At 42.6% G+C, this 25067-nt stretch overlaps 5 protein-coding genes and 1 long non-coding RNA gene across 20 annotated transcripts; 2 read left to right on the top strand and 4 right to left on the bottom strand.

Annotated features, from left to right (window-relative positions):
• Window positions 1–8: 8 nt before the first annotated feature.
• LOC137610142 (uncharacterized) lies at window positions 9–1939 on the bottom strand. Its single transcript, XM_068337617.1, has 5 exons — window positions 1251–1939; window positions 646–701; window positions 439–549; window positions 222–359; window positions 9–148 (listed from the first exon to the last, which is right to left on the bottom strand). Exons 2-5 carry the CDS (start codon window positions 649–651, stop codon window positions 62–64), a joined length of 342 nt encoding a protein of 113 aa, XP_068193718.1. The 5' UTR covers window positions 652–701; window positions 1251–1939; the 3' UTR covers window positions 9–61.
• Window positions 1940–2087: 148 nt separating this feature from the next.
• Window positions 2088–3832, bottom strand: eif1 (eukaryotic translation initiation factor 1). Its single transcript, XM_068337616.1, has 4 exons — window positions 3662–3832; window positions 2808–2971; window positions 2614–2715; window positions 2088–2527 (listed from the first exon to the last, which is right to left on the bottom strand). Exons 1-4 carry the CDS (start codon window positions 3690–3692, stop codon window positions 2483–2485), a joined length of 342 nt encoding a protein of 113 aa, XP_068193717.1. The 5' UTR covers window positions 3693–3832; the 3' UTR covers window positions 2088–2482.
• An 829-nt stretch (window positions 3833–4661) lies between these two features.
• Window positions 4662–7791, bottom strand: srsf2b (serine and arginine rich splicing factor 2b). Of its 2 annotated transcripts, XR_011038421.1 has the most exons (4): window positions 7176–7791; window positions 6027–6323; window positions 5876–5939; window positions 4662–4855 (listed from the first exon to the last, which is right to left on the bottom strand). XR_011038421.1 is itself a non-coding variant. In XM_068337607.1 (3 exons), the coding sequence occupies exons 1-2, from the start codon at window positions 7547–7549 to the stop codon at window positions 6044–6046; spliced, it is 654 nt and encodes a 217-aa protein (XP_068193708.1). In that variant the 5' UTR covers window positions 7550–7791; the 3' UTR covers window positions 4662–5939; window positions 6027–6043. The 2 variants fall into 2 exon arrangements, 1 of the variants encoding a protein (XP_068193708.1); XM_068337607.1 differs by having other exon boundaries at window positions 4662–5939.
• A 578-nt stretch (window positions 7792–8369) lies between these two features.
• LOC137610145 (uncharacterized) lies at window positions 8370–16012 on the bottom strand. Of its 5 annotated transcripts, XR_011038427.1 has the most exons (12): window positions 15933–16012; window positions 15765–15853; window positions 14374–14456; window positions 14206–14294; window positions 12815–12897; window positions 12647–12735; window positions 11256–11338; window positions 11088–11176; window positions 9309–9357; window positions 9215–9234; window positions 9051–9135; window positions 8825–8906 (listed from the first exon to the last, which is right to left on the bottom strand). It is a non-coding gene; the product is annotated as an uncharacterized lncRNA (long non-coding RNA). The 5 variants fall into 5 exon arrangements; XR_011038426.1 differs by having other exon boundaries at window positions 8370–9135; XR_011038425.1 differs by having other exon boundaries at window positions 9215–9357.
• On the top strand, window positions 10090–17700 carry LOC137610132 (uncharacterized). Of its 10 annotated transcripts, none has more exons than XR_011038418.1 (21): window positions 10090–10568; window positions 10761–10821; window positions 10912–10934; window positions 11090–11193; window positions 11334–12127; window positions 12320–12380; window positions 12471–12493; window positions 12649–12752; window positions 12893–13686; window positions 13879–13939; window positions 14030–14052; window positions 14208–14311; window positions 14452–15245; window positions 15438–15498; window positions 15589–15611; window positions 15767–15870; window positions 16665–16776; window positions 16969–17029; window positions 17120–17142; window positions 17302–17400; window positions 17542–17700. XR_011038418.1 is itself a non-coding variant. In XM_068337599.1 (21 exons), exons 13-21 carry the CDS (start codon window positions 15051–15053, stop codon window positions 17585–17587), a joined length of 729 nt encoding a protein of 242 aa, XP_068193700.1. In that variant the 5' UTR covers window positions 10090–10568; window positions 10761–10821; window positions 10912–10934; window positions 11090–11193; window positions 11334–12127; window positions 12320–12380; window positions 12471–12493; window positions 12649–12752; window positions 12893–13686; window positions 13879–13939; window positions 14030–14052; window positions 14208–14311; window positions 14452–15050; the 3' UTR covers window positions 17588–17700. The 10 variants fall into 10 exon arrangements, 6 of the variants coding, with proteins under 6 accessions (XP_068193700.1, XP_068193705.1, XP_068193702.1 ...); XR_011038419.1 differs by having other exon boundaries at window positions 16926–17029; XR_011038417.1 differs by having other exon boundaries at window positions 16926–17029; window positions 17297–17400.
• Window positions 17701–18583: 883 nt separating this feature from the next.
• On the top strand, window positions 18584–23310 carry mfsd11 (major facilitator superfamily domain containing 11). The gene is made up of 14 exons (XM_068337578.1): window positions 18584–19193; window positions 19633–19782; window positions 19873–19928; window positions 20361–20468; window positions 20545–20624; window positions 20701–20797; window positions 20878–20936; window positions 21013–21166; window positions 21914–21957; window positions 22035–22100; window positions 22182–22307; window positions 22382–22556; window positions 22919–23054; window positions 23132–23310. The coding sequence occupies exons 2-14, from the start codon at window positions 19687–19689 to the stop codon at window positions 23291–23293; spliced, it is 1359 nt and encodes a 452-aa protein (XP_068193679.1). The 5' UTR covers window positions 18584–19193; window positions 19633–19686; the 3' UTR covers window positions 23294–23310.
• Window positions 23311–25067: the final 1757 nt, after the last annotated feature.

The following is a 25067-nucleotide window of genomic DNA, read 5'->3' as shown; positions in this document are numbered from 1 at the left end:
ACCTCAAACACAATTATAAACTGAACAATGCTGGGGAGTCCCCCCCCCCCAATCTGGTCTTCTACCGGATCCGGATCTCGAAGCACAGACAGTTGCAGGACTCACAGTCTGGGGGCTGACAGGTACAGGCGCATTCCCACTTGGCACACTGGGGGAGGACAGATCACAGCGTCAGACCAGACCCGTCTCTGCGTCTCAGCAGCAGACCTGTCGATACTCACGGAGCAGCAGGAGCTCAAACCGTCCCAACAGGCGCGAATCGACGGGAAACTGCAGTCGCACATTTCAGCCAGTCTCAAGCACTGTTCGCACAGAGAAAGGTCCGGACAGCAGTCGCAACACTGGGGGTAACAGCGGTCCTGTGGGGGACAGGAAACACATTGGGAGTCACCGTGGTTCCACCTGCAAGGGCCGACACACGTGGAACACGACGCCCACCTTCAGACAGAACCGGATCCACAGCGCGACCACCAGGATGATGAGGTATATAATCAGAGTTATCATGAGCACTGCTGGGAGGGGGATGGCAAGCCCCCAAATAGGCAACACCTGAAGAAAGGAGGCAACCAATAAAAATGCACCACTCAGAGAGAGATGGGGGGGACACACCCAGACTGACACCAGGTTAAAGTTTTTCTTGCTTACTTGCATCCTGAATCTCTGAGAGGGAACCTTTAGATGACATGAAGACGAATTCTCATCTGGAAAAGCGATGAAAAACAAGCTGAATTTTTTGCAGAACCAATTGTGCATTAAGAGATGAACAAATAACAAAGTCGCTTTACCTCCTTGATTTATTTAGTGTCTGATCAAACTGTTTTGAGTAGAAACGAAAGAAAACTCAACTCGTCCTGGACTTTCATCAAAACACGTCAACAGCTCATAAAACTGAAGAATACATTGCGAACACTCAGTAAAAGCTTTTTAAATAAACTCTTTGAATTTCAACTGATTTAATGAAGGAACATCAGAACTTTTACTTGTAACAGAATAAAGAATTAATGTTAGTGTTTAGTATTTCAAACTCCCACTGATGGAAACTCTTCAATCCAAAGTTAAGCTAGCTCTGGCTCTTTAAGTCTGTTAGCCATTAACAAAGCGACCCTAGTGTCATTTCTTCTGGTGAAAACTATCTTTAATTTTCATTATTTAAATCATTAACGAGTAAAATGTGTGTACAGTAAACATGGTTGCTAAAGTTATGCTAACAGCTCGGAGAACAAAGCTAGCTAACGATGCTAACGTCTTACCGTCATACGAACGTGGACTTTAAAAAATTAAGCTCTTCTTGTGACAAATATTAAGCTGGGTCGTTTTAAATAAAGACACATTTTCAAGGAAACCGTTTCTTCATTTTTGAAACGGACCGAAGTTGCTACAAAGGAAGCTAGCTTCGTTGCCATGGAGTCAGAAGGGTGCCCCGAAGGGACAGAAGAGGCAGGAAAAAGGCGATTGGGAAATGACCGCGGTGAAAAAATCTGTACCGGATCATCAGAGGCAGTGACGTCATCAGGACAACCCCGGAGCGTCATGTGCATGACATAAAGGTCGATGTATTTTTAATTGCCCGACGGTAATTCGTGAAAAAGGGTTTACTGGGGATGACGTCACGCTTTACGTCAGGTATTATAAAATCTGGTAAATACGAAGAAAAGCATTTAGCAGTTTTAACGCAAGTTTGACTCTCATATCCGTTTTGAAACGGTCAAACGTTCTTATTTTTACATCAGACTCAAATAAAAAACTTCTTTCAAAACTTTATTGAACGAATGGAACAGAACAGGTTTGCTCTCCATCACAGAACATCAAATAACCTACATTTTGGTGTTCCGGTTTTTAATTGAAGTAGAGAACAAACTCCACTCAGAAGTGTCACACAGTACCAGGAAACCCTCTGCTCTGCACCAACAGTACTGCCCAATTTATTGCCTTTCACAAGTTACAATGCAACTTATAATTGCATTTTAATTTGCTGGATAGAATGATGGTAGGTCTGTGAGCAGGAAGCTGACAACAGGCTACTGAAGCAGGCTGAGAATCTGTTATGTTTCTGCCCCTACCCATTCACCAAAACACCACTCCACGTATGGACACTCATTGTTTATTGAACACACCGTAAGTACAAAACAAATGTTACAAGAAACAGTGCCCTTTTATTGTGGCACAAAAACCTAAAAAAAAAAAAAATTAAAAATGAAATAAACAAGGGGAAGGGAGGAGAAAGTGTGTGGTTGGGTCGTCACCACTCATCCCTGATGCTGTGTGGAGCTGCACTGGTGTGTCTGGATGGGAGCGAGCCTGCCCTCTGGTGTCGTAGAGGGGTTGTGGTGTCACACAGTCCCATGTTTGTCAGGGGCAATTCACGTGTCACCTAATAGGATGGTGGGGCTGCAAGGGAGGGGGCAACAGCAGCACATAAGAGGAGCAGGAAGAAGGGGGGGGGGGGGTTAGCCTTCAAGGAGATATGGGCTGCTATCTGCTTTTAGAAACCGTGGACTTTGAGCTGCTCCTCTTTTGCCATGCGAATCTAAAAAGAATGAAAACATGTTTTAGTTCAGGGTGGCTAAGGGTGAGAAATTATCAGGACTCGTGGGGAGTTTTATAGAAACTTACTTCCAAGATGAACTGGCAGATATTCTTGCGCTGGTCACCCTGGAGCTGAATCACTTCACCATACTCTGGGTGCTCAATCACTGTCCCATTGCACGCAAACTTCTGTTAAAGCACAAGAACAAAAAAGAATCAGACAAAAGGTCAAATATCAAGCAGTGCAACACACTGTTCATCTGAGTTCAAACAGGTTTTACCTTCTTGAAAGCCTTGACTAGCTTCTTTTTGTCATAGTCAACAGCAAGGCCCTGGACGGTGGTGAGAGTCTTCCTGCCGTTCCGCTGTTGGATTCTTATGTGGATGTACTCTTCTGAGCCACTGCACTGGTTATCATCACCCCTAATTGCATCAGCAAAAGGGTCTGAAAGACAATTCCGTTTTTTTAATATTAAAAAAATACAATAAAATGATAACTTCTCTCTTTATTAACAGGTTTGATATGTATATAGTATATAACAATCAAATATCTATCTTGTCAATCATTGTTCGCTGCTTCCGCCACGCACAGCGCGTCACCGCCGGCTCGCCCCCGCCGGGTGGTTTCCTCTGCCCGGGTCATATTTCTGGTGAGCTGCGCAGACGTCAATGCACGGCTTAACAGCTTATTGTAGTGTCAGCTAGCCGCCGCTAAGCGCGACGAGCCATAAACCAGTCCACTTAAGAACCCATAACCATCAATTTCACTAATTCGAAAGCCTGGAACTAGTTTATTCTTTACAAACTCCCGCATTGTTTAAAGATTTAGTTCTTAATGCTAACGCAGCTAAAGAAACTAGCATTAGCCAAAAGTGGGCCTTGAGGCCTAACCCTGACAAAAGGCCGCTGTTCCAACAAATGCCCTGTTGGGCAACATTAAATTTGACCATAATTGGCCCAAAAATTGGTGAAATTTTTATGGCAAAAATTGCAATTTGATCAAAAAGCTTCGTATAAAGCGGATAAAAGCACCGCTAACAGCATAAACTGTCGACGGAAGTCAGAAGTTTAAGCTTAGCTCGGTAAAATTCGCCCTTCCCCCACCCTGTCAGACGGACGGTATAAAGCGACTCACCATAAGTATTTAGGTTCTGTATACCGGACATACGAGACTACGATCGGTTCTCCTTCCCTTGGGAAATGACTTGGCAAGCAAGAGATTCGGCGGTTGACTGATTTTTACTGATATTTAATGGAGATCGGGAGAAACGTCCCTGTAGCCTTCCTCTTCAAAATGGAGTCTACAGGGCTGGTGAAACTGAAAAACAAGATGTGATGGCTCCGCCCACAGCCTACGTCATGGCGGAAATGACGCATATCACCACGCCCTATTGTTTCTCAACTTTCTTGGAAAGGTGACGTCAGTGTGTTCTAACAGTGTTCATCGCTGCGGGAAAATTACCAACAACTTAAAAGTAGCTAAAAACGACTTCCGGGTTCGAGTTTATTCAGTAAAATGTTCTGTTGAGAGAAGGTAACACGTGATTATATATTTTTGTTCAGTTATTGTCACAAAATGAGATTTACTTAATTGATCCCAAACTGGAAAAAATACCATGCTATAGGACCACCAATGTACATCAAATTGAAGTAAAAAAAGATGCATCTGTATGTGTTTATGACGTATATAATTGTCTATTCTTTTATCTCTAATCTCCTTTTGGTTTTTAATTCTAATTTATCTGCTCCCGTTTTGCTTTCTTTTTTTCTACTGTGGAGTGACTGTAACAAAAAGGAATTTCCCCCTCGGGGTTTAGTGAAGGATTCCGATTCGTCATTCTTTAGAACCGACACTCACCTGAGCTGAATGTGACCAGCATTCCTCCTGGGTTCAAGTCCTTTTGAGTTGATAAACCTTCTCTTTACCATGACAATTTTCTCACTATATTCCCAACTTTCCTCATTGACTTTCCCATTTGAAGTAGGATCTGTTGCAGGAAACTCTGGTCATCAGTACGACCAGACAAACTCCTGGTTTTGAATCACATCAGCTGTTCTTATAGTCAATTCTATCACCTGCAGAATTCACATGATAGAGTTCACGTGATGAATAAAACAGACCCGAGTCGTTGTAGACAAAACAGCAAAACCTTTAATGAAAGTTATGTCATCCATGAATACGTGGGGGAAAGAACATTTGATCGTACAAAAAACGGCGAGATGGTATCGAACCGCACCAGAGGCAGTCACAGGAGCAGCCAATCACTCAGCAGAGCAACACGCCATCTTAACAGCTAACCAGCAATACTCAACTGCTACACAACTGCGCCTAGTGCACAAAAATAAAAGAACAGGATTAGGATTAACAAAAAAAAAATAAAAAATTAAACATTACTTGAAGTGGTGATGAGTTTATACCCTTGAAATTGTGATGACCCTGGAATGTGGTTGAAACTGATTCTTTACTTAGTCAATCAAACCCAGGGCTCGAAATTGCGCCCATTTTGATCGCATATGCGCCCAAATTTTTATCAGTGCGACTATTAAATATATCTGGGAGCACCGGTGCGGCTAATGGAAAAAATCTGGTGCGTCTTTTTTTGTGAGACCGCGCTCCTGCCAGGAACCAATGAGAGCGCAGCTGTGGCTGCTCTCCTGGTCGAGGGAGAGAGGAGGAACGGACTCTATCGCTCCGTCACTGCCTTGCTTTTGGGTAGGTGCTCCTGAAGTCTTTGCTGGTGCTACTGACTGCTAAATTTGGGAGCACCAGTGCTACCAAGAAAAAAAGTTAATTTCGAGCCCTGCAAACCTGCAGATCATTTCACCGCAAATGACTAATAATGTAATGAACAACTTTCTGAAAGTTATGATTTTATTTTGACATATAATTTTGTGAAATTTTGGTATCAAATTGAGAATCAAGTTTCTCATTAATTTGATTTACTGAACCTTTAATTGAGACACACTACAGGTTGTACACCAGATCATCAGAGCATTAACAGACGTGTTGTGAAATGACAGAGGGTAACGATGTCATGGATTCTTCCTCTTCTGCAGTGGATGAAGATATTTGTTGACCTCAAGTCACTGAACAAAATAACGTGCCGCTCCTCATTAAGGATGGAGGAAGTGGAACAGAAACCATCGGTACAAAATCAAACACCAACTGAACACTCGTATATTTTCACAAAAGTTAGTAAGAACAGAAAGTCACACACTGCTTTAAATCGATCGTTAAAACCTTAAAAATGTAAAGAAGAAATACAAGTATTGAGAAAAAAAAAAAAACCCGCTCCTTCATGGCCAAACGGAACAATTGAAATGATACAAACGAGAGACAAACATTAACCTTTCACTGCTGGATGATGCCGATCGCATAGAATCCAGTCTTGGGCTTGAACAACTGAAGTCACCTGAAAAGAGAAATCAGTGATGAAAAATCATCATGACATTAATTCTATCGATTTCCTGTCGTTTTATTTTTTGTGTTGTACTCGGACCTGTTAGCGGCTCGGCTCTACGGGGATCTGCCTCCATTCTCTGCTGCTGACTTGGACTGGCTTTTAGATCTGGACCTGGAGCCTCTTTTGGAGGCCGGGGTGCGGCTTCTGGACCTGGATCTGGATCTAGAGCGGGACTGGGACTTGGCCTTGCTCTTCTTGCTCTTGGGAGAATGGGACTTGGATCGGGAGTAGGACCTGGACCTGGACTTGCTGTGGCGGGACCGGCTCCGAGAATGGGAACGGCTCCTGCTGCGAGACCTGCTGCGCCGCCGGCGCCTCGGGCTGGGGGAGTAGCTGGAAACATTCAGCAGGTTGAGTTATGGGATGCAGGGTCGGGACACAAAACATCAGACTAGAGGGCATTAGCCAACATCAACAGGAGAACAGGATGGAGCAGCTGTTTGAATCAGGAGAACACTTCTGGCACTGATGGAGAATCGGTTTGAAGTTAATCCAACTCTCCTCTTACGATAAAACCTGACCCAAAGTTCAAACAGATTACTGGTTAATTCCATCTGAAGGAACATCTCAGGTGGAGGAAACGCTCAGGAAGAACCTGTGGGATTTCCGACTGATCACCATGGCGATCGTTCCACAGGATGATGTCATCCCCAGGACTACCAATCGATCAGGACTGCTCACCCAAACCCTCCACTCTTTTTGATGTGTGTGTTAAGGTAGTGTTTGTCTGTACAGTTTTGTATTTGATAGTTGTTGCTCCTATGTGTTTGTGTTTTTAGATATATACTTTATTAATCCCGGAGGAAATTAAGACATATATATTAATCCTGGAGGAATTTGTTTAATGGTGTATTTATGGTTCCTTGATGTGTAGTGTTGTTTCTTCCTGCTACCTGTTTTTATTGTTACTACTGTGTTGTGTAATCCTGTGGATTGTATGAGGGAAGATGATGCATAATTTCCGACTAACTAACCACCTAACTAGATTAGGATCTCCTGTAATCAGAACAATCTCTCGCTGGTTGTCCTTCTCTTGGAGCTGCTGCTCCATGTGCTTTTCCCCGGCTGTTCCCACTCAGCTGATCCACGTGGTTCCTCTTGTTTTGGTGCCTCTTTGTTAGAGTTCACACCAGACCCCCAGAGGCCCGGATCGGATCAGGGCTTCACACCGAAACACCTTCTTACCTCCGGCTCCGGCGGCCGCTGTACCTCCGGGGGGGCCCTCCACCTCCGCCGCCGCCTCCTCTCCGTCCTCCACCGTAGTAGGAGTCGGGGGGCCGCCCGTACCGGGCCATCTGGACGCGCAGCTCCCGCCCGTCCAGCAGCGCGCCGTCCATGGCGTCCATCGCGTCCTCCGCGTCCCGTTTGTCGAAGAACCGCACGAAGGCGAAGCCGCGGCTCTCCTTCGTGTAGCGGTCCCGGGGGATGTACACGTCCCCCACCCGGCCGTACTTGTCGAACACGCGGCGGAGCGTCTCCGGGTTGGTTCGGTAGGTCAGGTTGTCCACTTTGAGGGACGTCATGCCGTCCACGTCCGGCGGGGCTCGGCCGTAACTCATGGTGGAGGTTAGCCCGAGAGGCCTGCTAGCCTGCCGCCCTACGGTTCAAATCCCGGCGCGATCTTTCTGGAAACGAGGACGCGACGATGGGAACCGAACCGATACCCTTCGTCTGTGTCGAAGATTCGGCGACGGGAACGCGAAATAAACGATTTATTTCTGCCCAACTTTATCCGCGGTGGCTTCGGCCGCCCAAAACCAGCGAAGTTCTTCTTCTTCGCTGGCCTGATGGCGGCGGACCAACAGCAGACAGCTGTGCTGCTGCCCCCTGCCGCACTACAGGGGAATTACACCAATCCGTTGGATTATCACGGCAGCTCTCAAAGGTTATAACTGAGATTAGAAATGATCATTAAAAAATAAATAGGAAATACTCGATCCCACATAACCATATTACACACCTGAAGTGAAAGAATATAGTTTCAAAATAAAGATATGCACATATATGTCGATCGATCTATCTATCTATCTATCTATCTATCTATCTATCTATCTATCTATCTATCCATTCATCCATCCATCCATCCATCCATCCATCCATCCATCCATCCATCCATCCATCCATCCATCCATCCATCCATCCATCCATCCATCCATCCATCCATCCATCCATCCATCCATCCATCCATCCATCCATCCATCCATCCATCCATCCATCCATCCATCTATCTATCTATCTATCTATCTATCTATCTATCTATCTATCTATCTATCTATCTATCTATCTATCTATCTATCTATCTATCTATCTATCTATCTATCTATCTATCTATCTATCTATCTATCTATCTAGCTATCTATCTAGCTATCTATCTAGCTATCCATCCATCCATCCTACATCATTTAGTTCCTACAGGAGGACGCCGCCGTCAATAGTGAATAAATGTGAACTAACAGCAGATGGTGACAGAGTTTTCTGAGTTTTCTATCGTCTAGATTGCTGCTCTAACTTTAACCTGACCTGAACTGTATTCAGTCTCCATGTTGGTTCTGGTCCATGGCTCTAAGGCCTAATTAAATCATCATCATCTTCATCTTCCCCATCTTGGCCGGCACAGAAAAACTGAATATTTAGTGTTTTTTTAAGTTTGTATTGAATGTGAATGTTCATCTGTTCAGAGTTTAAGCTCATAGGCTCTATAATTAACCTGAAAAAGAATTCAACCTGTTGATAAAATGAATAGGACAAAGTGCTTTGAACAGAAACTAATTTCCCAGAATGCAGTAAATAAGCACATTTTAATATTGACAAAAACATTTTAAAATAAAGTTCATGTCCTAACATGTGTCTGATGTTATTTTCTTTATTCATTGATAGATTGATCCTTGATTGATGGAGTTCTGTGGGTTCAATAACCTGACAAGTTAAAAGGATTCATGTTAGAACAGAGAAGCAAACATTTTTGTGTGTAACTGTAATGTTTGTAATTTGAATAAGTAATACATTCAGTTATTTATCACAAAGGAGTAGTTACATTTATTTTACATTACATTGAGTTACCTTTAGTTACATTTATTAGTTAGATCTGGTCATGATGCTGACGTGGCCCTCAGTGGAAATGAGTTTGACACTCCTGGTTTAAGATCTGACATTTTCATATTAATAAAGGTGCGTCAGTACAAATAACGACTTTTCTCCATTTGTCTTTTTTAATATTCATTCACCTGGTTTTGTTCCTGGTTGTCTGGTTTCAGTTGTACAGGAGGTAGAATTTATAATGAGACGAAACTCCTTGTAAATATTCAGTGATATCTTTACCTTTTCCACATCTTTCTTGTCCTAACGACCTCCAGGTCGTCCATCCTGTCTGATATTGAAAAGGAAAACAGTAAGTTAAACAAAGTTATTGATATATTTCTTCAGGTTAGACGTCTCATTGTTGCCGACTGTCCAGAACTCTGTGGTCCTGTCGGTGGGACCAGTGGGGTCACCTCCATGAACGACGCTGACAAGTAAAGAAACCTGCATCAATGCTTCCACTCCATTACAACTTTAGGAAGGATAAAACATTGTTTGAGACAACATGTCTGATTAGTTCATTAACATGTAGATTTTTTCTGATCGGCTGTGAACAAAACACTCAATTCTGTCCTCGCAGGTCGTCTGGAGAGAAAATCAGGATATTTAAAGATGGAAAATACAGAAGAAGAAGGAGGAAAATCACCCTCAGGATGTGTACTTTTAGATTTTGTCTATTTAAACTTCAACATTTCGGTGAATAGTTACTGAAAAATAGAGCAAAAAAAAAGAATACATGTGGGAACATGAGAAATTCTTTCTGTTTGATTTTATTCGTTTTGATGAGGTTTCATTAACGTGGACTCAGACACTTGAAATGAACAACTTTAAAATCAAGAATGTTTTCAATTACAAAAGCATGAGGAGACGACACGACCTCATGTCGAATAATTTATACATCAGATCCATATTTATATAATTTAAAATGTGTTCCTATAGTTTATGAAACTGCACCTGAGTTCTTTCTGATAATAAACACCTGATTAAAGTTCTGTATTTCCATCTCACTGCTGAGTCATGATATTAATACAAACAGTCGCTATTGATCAGATTAGTCGCTATTGATCAGTCTGATCAAATATTAATCAATCCTAAACAGGAGATTAAATGTTTTACCCAGAGCTGAATCAGTCAATTTGAAAGTTTATAGGCAAATAATACAGATTTATTTAACTACCTGCACTTAATGTAACCACTGGTAATTACTGGTAACCACTGGTAAATGCAAACCAGTTTGTGAATAGACTAGTATAGTTTCTTATCTCCATCCCTGAGTTTAAAATCGAGTCTATTTCTTATTTTCAAATGGATGAAGGTGTGTCAGTACAAATAATGGCTGTGTCCCATTTTGTTAGTTTGACTTGGATTACTCTGGTATCATTGATCAGTAGCGGAGATGAAACACTTCACAGGATGAAACTGTCAATAAATATTCAGCTACATCTGAACTTTCTCCACAACTTTCTTCTGACACCAACCTGCAGGACGTCCCATCTGCTGGTGAGACTGGTTGTGTTTTTATTTAGTATTAAACTACATTTCATCACATTCTGTGCTGTAGTATTCATTGTAAATGTCATTACTGATTTTCCAACATTTCCAGACAGTGAATGTTTTCTCTAATGTCGAGACAGAAATTATTTTCTCAGGGAACAAAGAACATCTCCTGACTCTCAGGTTGTGTTGTTGCAGCTGAACACGATGTGTGTAAAATACACTCTGCTGTTGGTCCTCATTTTGATCTCTCTCTCACGTAAGCATCAATAATTTAATGCAGTAAACTGGACTCAAGAGACGGACGCTTAAACAAGGACACTAATGATCTGTCTCCTGTTTTTATTAGATGTCAAAGGACACCATCACTGGGTAAAGTAATGACTTAAACTCTGTTTATGTTGTGTTCATTCTGGACAATATTTCTCTCTAAGCGGAGCAGAAACTTAATCTTTCACACTTCATTTCTACATGATTGTTTAATATTATGTGAATGACTAAAAGATTTTTTAAAACATTACTTACAGAGTGGATATCGATTCTGTGGTCACCTATCGACGTTCTGTCAACCCGTGTGTGGGGCCAACAGGGTCAGCTACGATAACGTCTGTGAGCTGTGGAAGGATGCCAGGTGCAGAAAGCTGCTTTAAGTCCATCACACATGAACAAATATCAAACTGTCGACTGACTTACTTTGATGTAGATTTTCTTGACTGTATCATCCAGTCCTCTGACCGGATCTGAAGAAACTAATCAGTTCTTTCCTTGCAGATCATCTACAAAGGGGATCAAACTATTGAAATATGGAAAATGCTGAAGAAGAAGAATGAAAATCCCCCTCAGGATGTGTTTCACATCTTTGTTGTCTGAATTCTTCAGCATTTCAATGAATTATTACTGAAGCAGACAATAAAAAACAATAAACATTGAGAAACATGATGAATTCTGTCAGCTTTGAATTTATTCTTGAATGAGGTTTCATTAGTTTGGACATTTTGGTGATTATTCATCATTAAACACCTGATTAAAGTTCTGTATTTCCGTCTCACTGCTGAAGAATGATATTAATACTATTAGTCGTTATTGATTAGATGTCTGATCAAATATTAATCTGTTTGTCACATCAGGCTTCATCCTGAACAGGAGATTAAATGTTTTACTCAGAGCTGAATCAGTCAATTTGAAAGTTTATAGGCAAATAATACAGATTTAACTACCTGCACTTAATGTAACCACTGGTAATTATTGGTAACTACTGATAACTACTGATAATTACTGGTAACCACTGGTAAATGCAAACCAGTCTAGGATGGAGATAGTTTCTTATCTCCATCCCTGAGTTTAAAATCGAGTCTATTTCTTATTTTCAAATGGATGAAGGTGTGTCAGTACAAATAATGGCTGTGTCCCATTTTGTTAGTTTGACTTGGATTACTCTGGTATCATTGATCAGTAGTGGAGATGGAATACTTCACAGGATGAAACTGTCAATAAATATTCAGCTACATCTGAACTTTCTCCACAACTTTCTTCTGACACCAACCTGCAGGACGTCCCGTCTGCTGGTGAGACTGGTTGTGTTTTTATTTAGTATTAAACTACATTTCATCACATTCTGTGCTGTAGTATTCATTGTAAATGTCATTACTGATTTTCCAACATTTCCAGACAGTGAATGTTTTCTCTAATGTCGAGACAGAAATTATTTTCTCAGGGAACAAAGAACATCTCCTGACTCTCAGGTTGTGTTGTTGCAGCTGAACACGATGTGTGTAAAATACACTCTGCTGTTGGTCCTCATTTTGATCTCTCTCTCACGTAAGCATCAATAATTTAATGCAGTAAACTGGACTCAAGAGACGGACGCTTAAACAAGGACACTAATGATCTGTCTCCTGTTTTTATTAGATGTCAAAGGACACTATCACTGGGTAAAGTAATGACTTAAACTCTGTTTATGTTGTGTTCATTCTGGACAATATTTCTCTCTAAGCGGAGCAGAAAATTAATCTTTCACACTTCATTTCTACATGATTGTTTAATATTATGTGAATGACTAATACATTTTTTAAAACATTACTTACAGAGTGGATATCGATTCTGTGGTCACATGTCAAAGTTCTGCCCACCCGTGTGTGGGGCCAACGGGGTCAGCTACGATAACGTCTGTGAGCTGTGGAAGGATTCCAGGTGCAGAAAGCTGCTTTAAGTCCATCACACATGAACAAATATCAAACTGTCGACTGACTTACTTTGATGTAGATTTTCTTGACTGTATCATCCAGTCCTCTGACCGGATCTGAAGAAACTAATCAGTTCTTTCCTTGCAGATCATCTACAAAGGGGATCAAACTATTGAAATATGGAAAATGCTGAAGAAGAAGAATGAAAATCCCCCTCAGGATGTGTTTCACATCTTTGTTGTCTGAATTCTTCAGCATTTCAATGAATTATTACTGAAGCAGACAATAAAAAACAATAAACATTGAGAAACATGATGAATTCTGTCAGCTTTGAATTTATTCTTGAATGAGGTTTCATTAGTTTGGACATTTTGGTGATTATTCATCATTAAACACCTGATTAAAGTTCTGTATTTCCGTCTCACTGCTGAAGAATGATATTAATACTATTAGTCGTTATTGATTAGATGTCTGATCAAATATTAATCTGTTTGTCACATCAGGCTTCATCCTGAACAGGAGATTAAATGTTTTACTCAGAGCTGAATCAGTCAATTTGAAAGTTTATAGGCAAATAATACAGATTTAACTACCTGCACTTAATGTAACCACTGGTAATTATTGGTAACTACTGATAACTACTGATAATTACTGGTAACCACTGGTAAATGCAAACCAGTCTAGGATGGAGATAGTTTCTTATCTCCATCCCTGAGTTTAAAATCGAGTCTATTTCTTATTTTCAAATGGATGAAGGTGTGTCAGTACAAATAATGGCTGTGTCCCATTTTGTTAGTTTGACTTGGATTACTCTGGTATCATTGATCAGTAGTGGAGATGAAACACTTCACAGGATGAAACTGTCAATAAATATTCAGCTACATCTGAACTTTCTCCACAACTTTCTTCTGACACCAACCTGCAGGACGTCCCGTCTGCTGGTGAGACTGGTTGTGTTTTTATTTAGTATTAAACTACATTTCATCACATTCTGTGCTGTAGTATTAATTGTAAATGTCATTACTGATTTTCCAACATTTCCAGACAGTGAATGTTTTCTCTAATGTCGAGACAGAAATTATTTTCTCAGGGAACAAAGAACATCTCCTGACTCTCAGGTTGTGTTGTTGCAGCTGAACACGATGTGTGTAAAATACACTCTGCTGTTGGTCCTCATTTTGATCTCTCTCTCACGTAAGCATCAATAATTTAATGCAGTAAACTGGACTCAAGAGACGGACGCTTAAACAAGGACACTAATGATCTGTCTCCTGTTTTTATTAGATGTCAAAGGACACTATCACTGGGTAAAGTAATGACTTAAACTCTGTTTATGTTGTGTTCATTCTGGACAATATTTCTCTCTAAGCGGAGCAGAAAATTAATCTTTCACACTTCATTTCTACATGATTGTTTAATATTATGTGAATGACTAATACATTTTTTAAAACATTACTTACAGAGTGGATATCGATTCTGTGGTCACATGTCAAAGTTCTGCCCACCCGTGTGTGGGGCCAACGGGGTCAGCTACGATAACGTCTGTGAGCTGTGGAAGGATGCCAGGTGCAGAAAGCTGCTTTAAGTCCATCACACATGAACAAATATCAAACTGTCGACTGACTTACTTTGATGTAGATTTTCTTGACTGTATCATCCAGTCCTCTGACCGGATCTGAAGAAACTAATCAGTTCTTTCCTTGCAGATCATCTACAAAGGGGATCAAAATATTGAAATATGGAAAATGCTGAAGAAGAAGAATGAAAATCCCCCTCAGGATGTGTTTCACATCTTTGTTGTCTGAATTCTTCAGCATTTCAATGAATTATTACTGAAGCAGACAATAAAAAACAATAAACATTGAGAAACATGATGAATTCTGTCAGCTTTGAATTTATTCTTGAATGAGGTTTCATTAGTTTGGACATTTTGGTGATTATTCATCATTAAACACCTGATTAAAGTTCTGTATTTCCGTCTCACTGCTGAAGAATGATATTAATACTATTAGTCGTTATTGATTAGATGTCTGATCAAATATTAATCTGTTTGTCACATCAGGCTTCATCCTGAACAGGAGATTAAATGTTTTACTCAGAGCTGAATCAGTCAATTTGAAAGTTTATAGGCAAATAATACAGATTTAACTACCTGCACTTAATGTAACCACTGGTAATTATTGGTAACTACTGATAACTACTGATAATTACTGGTAACCACTGGTAAATGCAAACCAGTCTAGGATGGAGATAGTTTCTTATCTCCATCCCTGAGTTTAAAATCGAGTCTATTTCTTATTTTCAAATGGATGAAGGTGTGTCAGTACAAATAATGGCTGTGTCCCATTTTGTTAGTTTGACTTGGATTACTCTGGTATCATTGATCAGTAGTGGAGATGGAATACTTCACAGGATGAAACTGTCAATAAATATTCAGCTACATCTGAACTTACTCCACAACTTTCTTCTGACACCAACCTGCAGGACGTCCCGTCTGCTGGTGAGACTGGTTGTGTTTTTATTTAGTATTAAACTACATTTCATCACATTCTGTGCTGTAGTATTAATTGTAAATGTCATTACTGATTTTCCAACATTTCCAGACAGTGAATGTTTTCTCTAATGTCGAGACAGAAATTATTTTCTCAGGGAACAAAGAACATCTCCTGACTCTCAGGTTGTGTTGTTGCAGCTGAACACGATGTGTGTAAAATACACTCTGCTGTTGGTCCTCATTTTGATCTCTCTCTCACGTAAGCATCAATAATTTAATGCAGTAAACTGGACTCAAGAGACGGACGCTTAAACAAGGACACTAATGATCTGTCTCCTGTTTTTATTAGATGTCAAAGGACACTATCACTGGGTAAAGTAATGACTTAAACTCTGTTTATGTTGTGTTCATTCTGGACAATATTTCTCTCTAAGCGGAGCAGAAAATTAATCTTTCACACTTCATTTCTACATGATTGTTTAATATTATGTGAATGACTAATACATTTTTTAAAACATTACTTACAGAGTGGATATCGATTCTGTGGTCACATGTCAAAGTTCTGCCCACCCGTGTGTGGGGCCAACGGGGTCAGCTACGATAACGTCTGTGAGCTGTGGAAGGATGCCAGGTGCAGAAAGCTGCTTTAAGTCCATCACACATGAACAAATATCAAACTGTCGACTGACTTACTTTGATGTAGATTTTCTTGACTGTATCATCCAGTCCTCTGACCGGATCTGAAGAAACCAATCAATTCTTTCCTTGCAGATCATCTACAAAGGGGATCAAAATATTGAAATATGGAAAATGCTGAGGAGGAAGAATGAAAATCCCCCTCAGGATGTGTTTCACATCTTTGTTGTCTGAATTCTTCAGCATTTCAATGCATTAATACTGAAGCAGACAATAAAAAACAATAAACATTGAGAAACATGATGAATTCTGTCAGCTTTGAATTTATTCCCTTGAATGAGGTTTCATTAGTTTGGACATTTTGGTGAAAATTCATCATTAAACACCTGATTAAAGTTCTGTATTTCCGTCTCACTGCTGAAGAATGATATTAATACTATTAGTCGTTATTGATTAGATGTCTGATCAAATATTAATCTGTTTGTCACATCAGGCTTCATCCTGAACAGGAGATTAAATGTTTTACCCAGAGCTGAATCAGTCAATTTGAAAGTTTATAGGCAAATAATACAGATTTAACTACCTGCACTTAATGTAACCACTGGTAATTACTGGTAACCACTGGTAAATGCAAACCAGTCTAGGATGGAGATAGTTTCTTATCTCCATCCCTGAGTTTAAAATCGAGTCTATTTCTTATTTTCAAATGGATGAAGGTGTGTCAGTACAAATAATGGCTGTGTCCCATTTTGTTAGTTTGACTTGGATTACTCTGGTATCATTGATCAGTAGCGGAGATGGAATACTTCACAGGATGAAACTGTCAATAAATATTCAGCTACATCTGAACTTTCTCCACAACTTTCTTCTGACACCAACCTGCAGGACGTCCCGTCTGCTGGTGAGACTGGTTGTGTTTTTATTTAGTATTAAACTACATTTCATCACATTCTGTGCTGTAGTATTAATTGTAAATTTCATTACTGATTTTCCAACATTTCCAGACAGTGAATGTTTTCTCTAATGTCGAGACAGAAATTATTTTCTCAGGGAACAAAGAACATCTCCTGACTTTCGGGTTGTGTTGTTGCAGCTGAACACGATGTGTGTAAAATACACTCTGCTGTTGGTCCTCATTTTGATCTCTCTCTCACGTAAGCATCAATAATTTAATGCAGTAAACTGGACTCAAGAGACGGACGCTTAAACAAGGACACTAATGATCTGTCTCCTGTTTTTATTAGATGTCAAAGGACGCTATCACTGGGTAAAGTAATGACTTAAACTCTGTTTATGTTGTGTTCATTCTGGACAATATTTCTCTCTAAGCGGAGCAGAAAATTAATCTTTCACACTTCATTTCTACATGATTGTTTAATATTATGTGAATGACTAAAACTTTTTTAAAACATTACTCTCAGTGTAGATTTGGATTCCGTGTTCACATATCAAGGCTCTGTAAACCCGTGTGTGGGACCAACGGGGTCAGCTACGATAACTTCAGTGAGCTGTGGAAGGATTCCAGGTGCAGAAAGCTGCTTTAAGTCCATCACACATGAACAAATATCAAACTGTCGACTGACTTACTTTGATGTAGATTTTCTTGACTGCATCATCCAGTCCTCTGACCGGATCTGAATAAAACTAATCAATTCTTTCCTTGCAGATCATCTAAAAAGGAGATCAAAATATTGAAATATGGAAAATGCTGAGGAGGAAGAATGAAAATCCCCCTCAGGATGTGTTTCACATCTTTGATGTCTGAATTCTTCAGCATTTCAATGAATTATTACTGAAGCAGACAATAAAAAACAATAAACATTGAGAAACATGATGAATTCTGTCATTTTTGAATTTATTCCCTTGAATGAGGTTTCATTAGTTTGGACATTTTGGTGAAAATTCATCCACTGGACACATTTTTGAGTATGTTGATTCTTATTCTTATTCTTTTCCTTTCGGCTTTTCCCTTCAGGGGTCGCCACAGCGAATCAATTGCCTCCATCTAACCCTGTCTTCTGCATCCTCTTCACTCACACCAACTACCTTCATGTCTTCCCTCATTACATCCATAAACCTCCTCTTTGGTCTTCCTCTAGGCTTCCTGCCTGGCAGTTCAGAACTCAGCATCCTTCTACCAATATATTCACTATGCACGATGTTTATTATTGCAAAAGTACAAATTTTGGTGAAAAATTCATCCACTGGACACATTTTTGAGTATGTTGATTATTATTTCAAAACCTTGCAGACACCATACATGTATATGTTTGGGTTCTTCTTTGTCAATTATCCATAGAATTAAATCCATAGTAAACATAAAATGTGTTCCCATAGGTTCTGAAACTGCACCTGAGTTCAGTTTGATGTTGAACCCGATTTAAGTTCTGCAGCAGGAAAGTTTGTCTCGTCTCCACAGAGTTTGGTTCTCCTGCCTCAGATACACCAGGGGTCATCAAACCCACACCCTCCTGTCTTGATCAACAAGAAATTAACATTAACATATCAATGTTTAATCACCTAAGGATCAGAATACCGTATTTCCATCTCACTGCTGAGTCATGGTATTAATAGTATTATTCCCTGTTGATCAGATGTTTATGAATATTCAAATGTTTAGGCATAAACTAAAAAAAAATAATTAAGCCTGTCGATTGATTATTTTCTCTTGATTAAAAAAATATTCCCCCTCTGTTGACAAATCTATTTTCTAGAGAGAGAGCTCTAGCGCTTCCTGGTCGATTTACTTTTATTTACTCTAAACATAAAAATAGACACAAATTTTAAAATATTACGTGAAATTTTGGGAGGCATCATTTTATATGTATTATAACTTCTTAACTAAACTCTGCATTTTATTTGTATTTTACTTATTTTATTTGGGGACCGGAAGTGATGTCACTTCCGTAGCTTTCTTGCTAACAACAGCGTGTCCTCCATTAGAACCTGGTATAACTTGCCTATTTTTGTTCGTTTAGAAAAATACGTTTCAGTATTTGTTCAGGGGTTATTAAAGACAATTAAAGACCCTTTAAAGTTAATAAATTAGTGTTAGTTGTTAACAAGAACGACTGTAACCCGGCGCTAGCATGCTGACACGCTAACAGTCGATGGCCGGTGACGCGGCAGTCAGCTGATTTCCTCACATGACAGCTTCAGACTCAGGAAGGTTCCTGTTTACCGGTTCCGAGAAGAGACCGAGGAGAACCCGAGGCGGGGGAGAACCAGTTCTACACGACGGGGACACCATGTTATGTTAGCTGAAGAACCGAACGGCTAACACGGAGCTGAAGGCAGCGAACAGCTCCAACCGGGCCGGTGAGTTCATCCCGACCCGACCCGACGCGTCTGTTTGGGTCAGAAATGGGGAAACGTCCCCGGTCCTCACGTCACAGAACCTCCTGTTGACATGGTAACACGTGTTTCCAGGTAAACCGAGCGGGGCTGGTCAGAATTCTGAAGTGAGTTAATCTGTGAAGGTCCAGGCCTGAGAAGCAGGTCTGATCTGACATTCAGGGGGTCGAACCATTCACACCCTGCAGTAATCAATAAAGCATCAATCAATAGAAGGAGTTCAGACCTGTGAGAAAAGACTCGTATTGTTCTGTTTTAACTATTCTTGTGTAATTCAGTTAATAGAAGCAAAAAAAACAACTGATAAATGACCGGGATTGATTGTCTCCAAATGTAATAGAATCTGATAACTGATGCTATCCCATAATTATCATCTCTTGTTCTCCCGTCTCTTCTCTTTCAGGTGTTCTGCTCTCCACAGTCGATTCCTTTCTGATTTCCTCACAGAGTTGACAAAATGAATCCCGATGGGAAGAGGTTGTTCAACATCATCGTCCTCGGCTTCGGCTTCATGTTCATGTTTACTGCTTTTCAAACATGCGGTAACATAGAGGTAAGTGGGACTGACCGAAGAACGTTCCAGCTTCAGAGAAGATGAACTAACTGTCCTCCTCTTCCTCCTCTTCTTCCTTCATCTTTTCAGCAAACGGTTATCAAGAGCTTCAACAGCACCGAGTTCCACGGGAGCGGCTACACCAGGTAAAAAGCAGACGCCCGCTCACTTGTCTTCTTGGTGAAGTTCTGCAATCACGTCGACCACAGAAACTTGAGGCTTTGTGGAAGCTTAATCTTGGTTGAGTTTTCTTTCAGTTTTGGTTTGTACGAGTCAGCGGGGGTTTCAGGAGGCTTCCCACCTCAAAGGAAGAGAAAAAAATCACTGTTATCCTTTCTATAGACGTGGGGCAACTAGAAAGTTACGTCATTCTAAGTTTGGGGTTATATGTCACCCCTTTTTAGGAAGAACCTTCTCTTCACTGCCTCATGATGTCATAACTTCACCTCAGATTATGATTTCTAGCCTGACTGATATCACAGCAGCATTAGCACCTAAACAATGACATCACTGGATTAGCAGCTAGCTGCTACGAGCTGCTGGCTGTACGTAACGACCGTCCGTCCTGTCTCCTGCAGCATGGCCATCATTTACGGCGTCTTCTCCGCATCCAACCTGATCGCTCCCTCGGTGGTGGCGCTCATCGGACCGCAGCTGTCCATGTTCTTCAGTGGGCTTCTGTACAGGTGAACCGTCTCCGCCCATCGCTCCGCTTGTCTTTTCCCACTCAGGTTTCTCATGCCTCTCGCTGGTCTCCTGCAGCGGCTACATCGCCGTCTTCATCTACCCGTACACCTCCAGCTTCTACATCGGCTCCGTGTTGGTGGGCATCGGAGCGGCGGGTAAAGAAACGCCTCCAAACGACGGCTTCCTGCCCCGCCCCTTCCCTTTTACCATGTGGTTCATCTTGTGTTTCAGTCCTGTGGACGGCTCAGGGAAACGTTCTCGCCATCAACTCCACCGACGCCACCATCGGGAGGAACAGCGGCATCTTCTGGGCGCTGCTGCAGTTCAGGTGAAGCTCTGACTGTAGATCAGTTTCTATGGGAACGGCCTGTTTGGGGCACGTTCTCAACGTCGCTCGTCTCTCTGCAGCTTACTGTTTGGAAACCTCTACATCTACTTCGCCTGGCACGGACACGTCCACATCACGGGTAGGACAGACATGTTGGCGTCACTGTCTAGTTCTGGTTTTCATTTTAAGCGTGTGACTCATGTTGTGTCTCTCAGACAAGGACCGGCAGACGGTGTTCATCTCGCTCACCGTCATCAGCCTGGTGGGCTGTTTCCTCTTCTTCCTGATCCGAAACCCCGACACCGATCGCGATCAGTCCGACGCCTCCGACTCGCAGCTGCAGGCCGAGTCCTCAGAGAGCAACTCCAGGTGAGCGTCAGCAGCGTTCCCACAGCGTTCCCACAGCGTTCCCACAGCGTTCCCACAGCGTTCCCAGAAGTCCATAGAGTCACAGAATTCTGTTGGTTTTTTTCCGGTCATGGAAAAGTCCGGGGAATGTGGAAAATTATTCAGACGGTTCTTTTTATTTATGATGAGAATCCTGTGTTTCATCAAAGGCTAATCTGATCCCCTTCGTCTGTTTCACTGAGGATAAACCCGTCAGCCTGACTGAAAGTCCGTCTGTCTGTCCTTGGAGCCCTGAGGGTTACTAATGGGCCTAAAGTCCACCTCTGACCCATGAAGACCGTTTCTGAAGGAGGTGGTGGTGCGTTCAGGGTCGTGGCTGCAGCCGTTGATCAGAGGTGATGTGTAGCTGCTGCTCTGGGGCCCCGGATGTGAACCAGCGTCCTGCTGAAGCCCCTTCCTTTGTCTCCTGACATCATTCGTCCCCACAGAGTCACGGAAACATCCTGGAAATACTTTTCTAAAAGACGGATGGTCGCTTCGGTCTCCCCGCCCCCAGCAGGAATGATATTTTTTTGGCGGCGCCGACAGGCGACCTTTAGCTGTAAATGCTATCCTTTGTTCTCTTCGGCGCTGCCGTCGCTACAGAAACCGAGTCCAATCTCGGGACGGGCTGGAAACGTCCGAGGAGAAAAATACGGGCCTACGAGACGGAACAAATAGACCCCTGGAGTTATGTCTGCGTCATAATGTGTCCTCTTGTCGTTGCAGCGCTCCTCGCTCCAGCCTCTGCTCTCAGGCTCTGGACGCTTTCGGTACGTTTGTGTAAAATAATCCAAGTTTTTCCGTCCACGCGACCGTCCGGCGCGTTTCACCTGCTTCTCCTCCGCAGTCAAAGCCTGTAAGATGTTCGTCACCAAAGAGATGCTGCTGCTGAGCGTCTCCATCGGTTACACAGGTGAGGCTGACGGCAGAGGTCAGATGCGGCGTTGGATGTGACGTCCGACGAGTGTGAACGTGTCTGTTTTTTCTCTGTCAGGCCTAGAGCTGACTTTTTACAGCGGGGTGTACGGGACGTGCATCGGCGCCATGACGCGCTTTGGCCAAGACGCCAAGAGTCTCATCGGCATCTCCGGCATCTGCGTCGGCCTCGGGGAGATCTTAGGTGAGTCCTACATGTGGTCACGTGACCACAGGGGGAGGAGCCGGCCGCTCATTTGTTTTTAATCCTCTCTGCAGGGGGGGGCGTGTTCGGGATGCTGAACAAATGCAACCGCTACGGGAGGAACCCGGTGGTGCTGCTGGGGCTCGTCACTCACTTCCTGGCCTTTTACCTGATTCTACTGAACATCGCCGCCGACGCTCCGATCGCCCCGGAGGCGGGAACGGACCTGCGGTCCTACATCACGCCCAGGTACACACCGCAAGGCTCGCTCAATCGAACCCCGATGCTGTGCTCGCACCTGGCTGTTAGCGCCCCCCCCATCACACATTAATTACCCAACATTCACACATGATGGGTAGGAACACATGAGGGACAACCTTTCCTCTGAAATGCAATGAGATGACGCTAAAACAAACAAACAAACAAACAAACACAGAATCCTCCTCCACTGTGGCGGTATGTAAGACTTTCCTTTATTGACCACTAGGGGGCGGCACGTGGATCAGTCTGAAAAGTTTCTTTTGCGAAACATTCTTTGATGTGTTTAATCAGACGGGTCATTTCACTTGTGTGTGTGTGTGTGTGTGTGTGTGTGTGTGTGTGTGTCTCAGTGTCGGCGTGGCGATGTTCTGCAGCTTCCTGTTGGGTTTGGGCGACAGCTGCTTCAACACTCAGCTCCTCAGCATCATCGGCTTCCTGTTCCGGGACAACAGCGCTCCGGCCTTTGCCGTGTTCAAGTTCATCCAGGTGAGTGAGACATCTGTTACCACGGCAACCGCATCAGTTAAAAGAGGTTTGACGTTGTGTGTGTGTTTCCCCTGCAGTCCATCATGGCCGCCCTGGCCTTCTTCTACAGTAACTACCTGCTGCTGCACTGGCAGCTGCTCATCCTGGTCCTGACCGGCTTCCTGGGCTCGCTCACCTTCTTCATGGCCGAGACGGTGGCCGCGTCCGGCAGGAGGGAATCCGACTACGACAGCATCTGACGCGGGTCCTGCTGAGGCTGACAGTCCACACGGGCCCCGGGGGGGTGGGGGGGGGGGGGCGCTGACGGTTCCCCCGGCCAACCACTGAGGGACACTTATCCGATCAGCAGGTACCAGGAGGTCAGGTGTTTCCTGGCCTCCTTCTGATTTTGCACACATGAAATTGAAACTAATCAAAATGAAGCGTTGGGCTAACCCCCCCCCTCCAGAGGCGCCGTGGGGGGAGTGATTCAGATGACGTCAGGTGTGTCGGCGTCCCGCCGCTGAAGGCGAGGAGGAGAAATCTGATCCACGATGCCGACCTGAAGCGAGTCGGCGGATTCCTTTGACTCCAGCTGCTCAAACCGACAGAAAGATCCTTCATGTCGTCGATAAAATGAAATAACTGACCGACGACGAGCCGTAAAGGAACAGTCCACCCAAAAGCGCCGCCGTTATCCACTCCAGCTCCTCCTGAAGGGACGCGATCATGTCTCTACGTCCTCATTGCAGGAGCTTTGCAGTAACACAACGTTCTGGAGACGATGGAGAGCAGTTGATGAAACAAACACCAGAGTTCAGCCCAGATTGATTTAATTTCTTTTACACCCTTTTCTAGATGAAGCCGACGCTTTAGCCTCGAAGCTAAACGTTTAATCACAGCTACGTTCACCGCTGGACACCGGATAGATCCAGTTTTAAACTTCCTGACTCACTAATCACAGTTTCAGGGCTTGTTCGGGCGCGAAGCTGCAGGAAGGACTTTGTTTTATAAAGGGTGTAAAGGAAGCGTTTTTTTCCCCATGACAGCGAGTGTTTTAGCTTAAAATAAGCTGTAAATTAGAATTTATAAACTCAAGCTGTCGCCATCGTCTTCAGTCGTTCCTGTTTTACTCTGAGACTCCAGGAAACTTTGATGGACGCCAGGCTGACGTTACGTTTTTTGGGTGAACTGTTCCTTTAAAATCTCATCACTGACGTGTCTTGTCATCGCCTCAAGCACACACACACACACACACACACACACAGTGGTTAATTCTGACTCACCCTGCTATCTGACGTAGACACTATATGTAGAGATTTATCATCACATAGGAACCAATGATGTTCAGACTGCAGACAACAGGAAGCGTTTAGAGACGGACTAACATTTCGCTGCTTTTGTTCATGTTTCTGTTTTCTTCAGAACATCGTCGTTTCTCTAAGGGACACGTTTAGACCGCCGAGCGTTTCCTGCTGTTTGTCGTCTCTGTTCGGTCACACAGTCATCAGTAGACACTGGGAATAAGCAGGAAAAAGGGAACAGTTAAAAAAACTTTATTTTTTTTTATTTTTATCCTACAATAAGTGCTTTTTTTTTCTCTGATGTTTTGTGAGTTTGCATTCCAGGAAAGTGTGATCAGTTCAAAACTGTCTTTGTGCCAGAAAATTAAAATCACGTTCTCTCCTCTCTGCTGGTACATCTCCCCGCCTCATAACGTGCAATCACGTCAAACACAGAGGAGTCGGAACGTGTTTTTTTTTTTTCACCTGTAGGTTTTAGTGATGCTACGCTAGCAGCACAGCTAACCGCTCTGGTTCCAACTGAATTCCGGTCAGCGATTGGCTGAATGACGTTCCTCACAGGTTGAGTTTTAGACGCGTCACGGCCTCAGAGTGCTGTTCATGTGAGGTCGTGATGTGGAACACGGAACACGTGTCGTGTTTCAGTAACGTGTTGATGCTGTTTGTTGAACCTCACAGACTCTGAAAGTGTTGATGACAAGTGAATTAATATCAGTACCTCACAAATGTT

The sequence above is a fragment of the Antennarius striatus genome, chromosome 16 (assembly GCF_040054535.1).
Source record: "Antennarius striatus isolate MH-2024 chromosome 16, ASM4005453v1, whole genome shotgun sequence".
NCBI lineage: Eukaryota > Metazoa > Chordata > Actinopteri > Lophiiformes > Antennariidae > Antennarius > Antennarius striatus.
This window is presented reverse-complemented; position numbering and strand designations above follow the sequence as displayed.

What these genes read in the sequence shown, in the direction of transcription:
- mfsd11 (XM_068337578.1), top strand. Translation starts at nt 19,687, where the DNA reads ATGAATCCCGATGGGAAGAGGTTGTTCAACATCATCGTCCTCGGCTTC. An exon ending in AAACATGCGGTAACATAGAG is followed by an intron (nt 19,783 to 19,872) that starts GTAAGTGGGACT and finishes TCATCTTTTCAG; the next exon opens with CAAACGGTTATCAAGAGCTT. An exon ending in TCAGGCTCTGGACGCTTTCG is followed by an intron (nt 21,958 to 22,034) that starts GTACGTTTGTGT and finishes TCTCCTCCGCAG; the next exon opens with TCAAAGCCTGTAAGATGTTC.
- LOC137610132 (XM_068337599.1), top strand. Translation starts at nt 15,051, where the DNA reads ATGGATGAAGGTGTGTCAGTACAAATAATGGCTGTGTCCCATTTTGTT. An exon ending in CATTTTGATCTCTCTCTCAC is followed by an intron (nt 15,499 to 15,588) that starts GTAAGCATCAAT and finishes TGTTTTTATTAG; the next exon opens with ATGTCAAAGGACACTATCAC. An exon ending in GCAGGACGTCCCGTCTGCTG is followed by an intron (nt 16,777 to 16,968) that starts GTGAGACTGGTT and finishes GTGTTGTTGCAG; the next exon opens with CTGAACACGATGTGTGTAAA.
- eif1 (XM_068337616.1), bottom strand. Translation starts at nt 3,692, where the DNA reads ATGTCCGGTATACAGAACCTAAATACTTATG. An exon ending in ACAGAACCTAAATACTTATG is followed by an intron (nt 2,972 to 3,661) that starts GTGAGTCGCTTT and finishes ATTGTCTTTCAG; the next exon opens with ACCCTTTTGCTGATGCAATT. An exon ending in TCTGCCAGTTCATCTTGGAA is followed by an intron (nt 2,528 to 2,613) that starts GTAAGTTTCTAT and finishes CATTCTTTTTAG; the next exon opens with ATTCGCATGGCAAAAGAGGA.
- srsf2b (XM_068337607.1), bottom strand. Translation starts at nt 7,549, where the DNA reads ATGAGTTACGGCCGAGCCCCGCCGGACGTGGACGGCATGACGTCCCTC. An exon ending in AGCGGCCGCCGGAGCCGGAG is followed by an intron (nt 6,324 to 7,175) that starts GTAAGAAGGTGT and finishes GAATGTTTCCAG; the next exon opens with CTACTCCCCCAGCCCGAGGC.
- LOC137610142 (XM_068337617.1), bottom strand. An exon ending in GGATCCGGTTCTGTCTGAAG is followed by an intron (nt 360 to 438) that starts GTGGGCGTCGTG and finishes TGTCCCCCACAG; the next exon opens with GACCGCTGTTACCCCCAGTG. An exon ending in GTTTGAGCTCCTGCTGCTCC is followed by an intron (nt 149 to 221) that starts GTGAGTATCGAC and finishes GTCCTCCCCCAG; the next exon opens with TGTGCCAAGTGGGAATGCGC.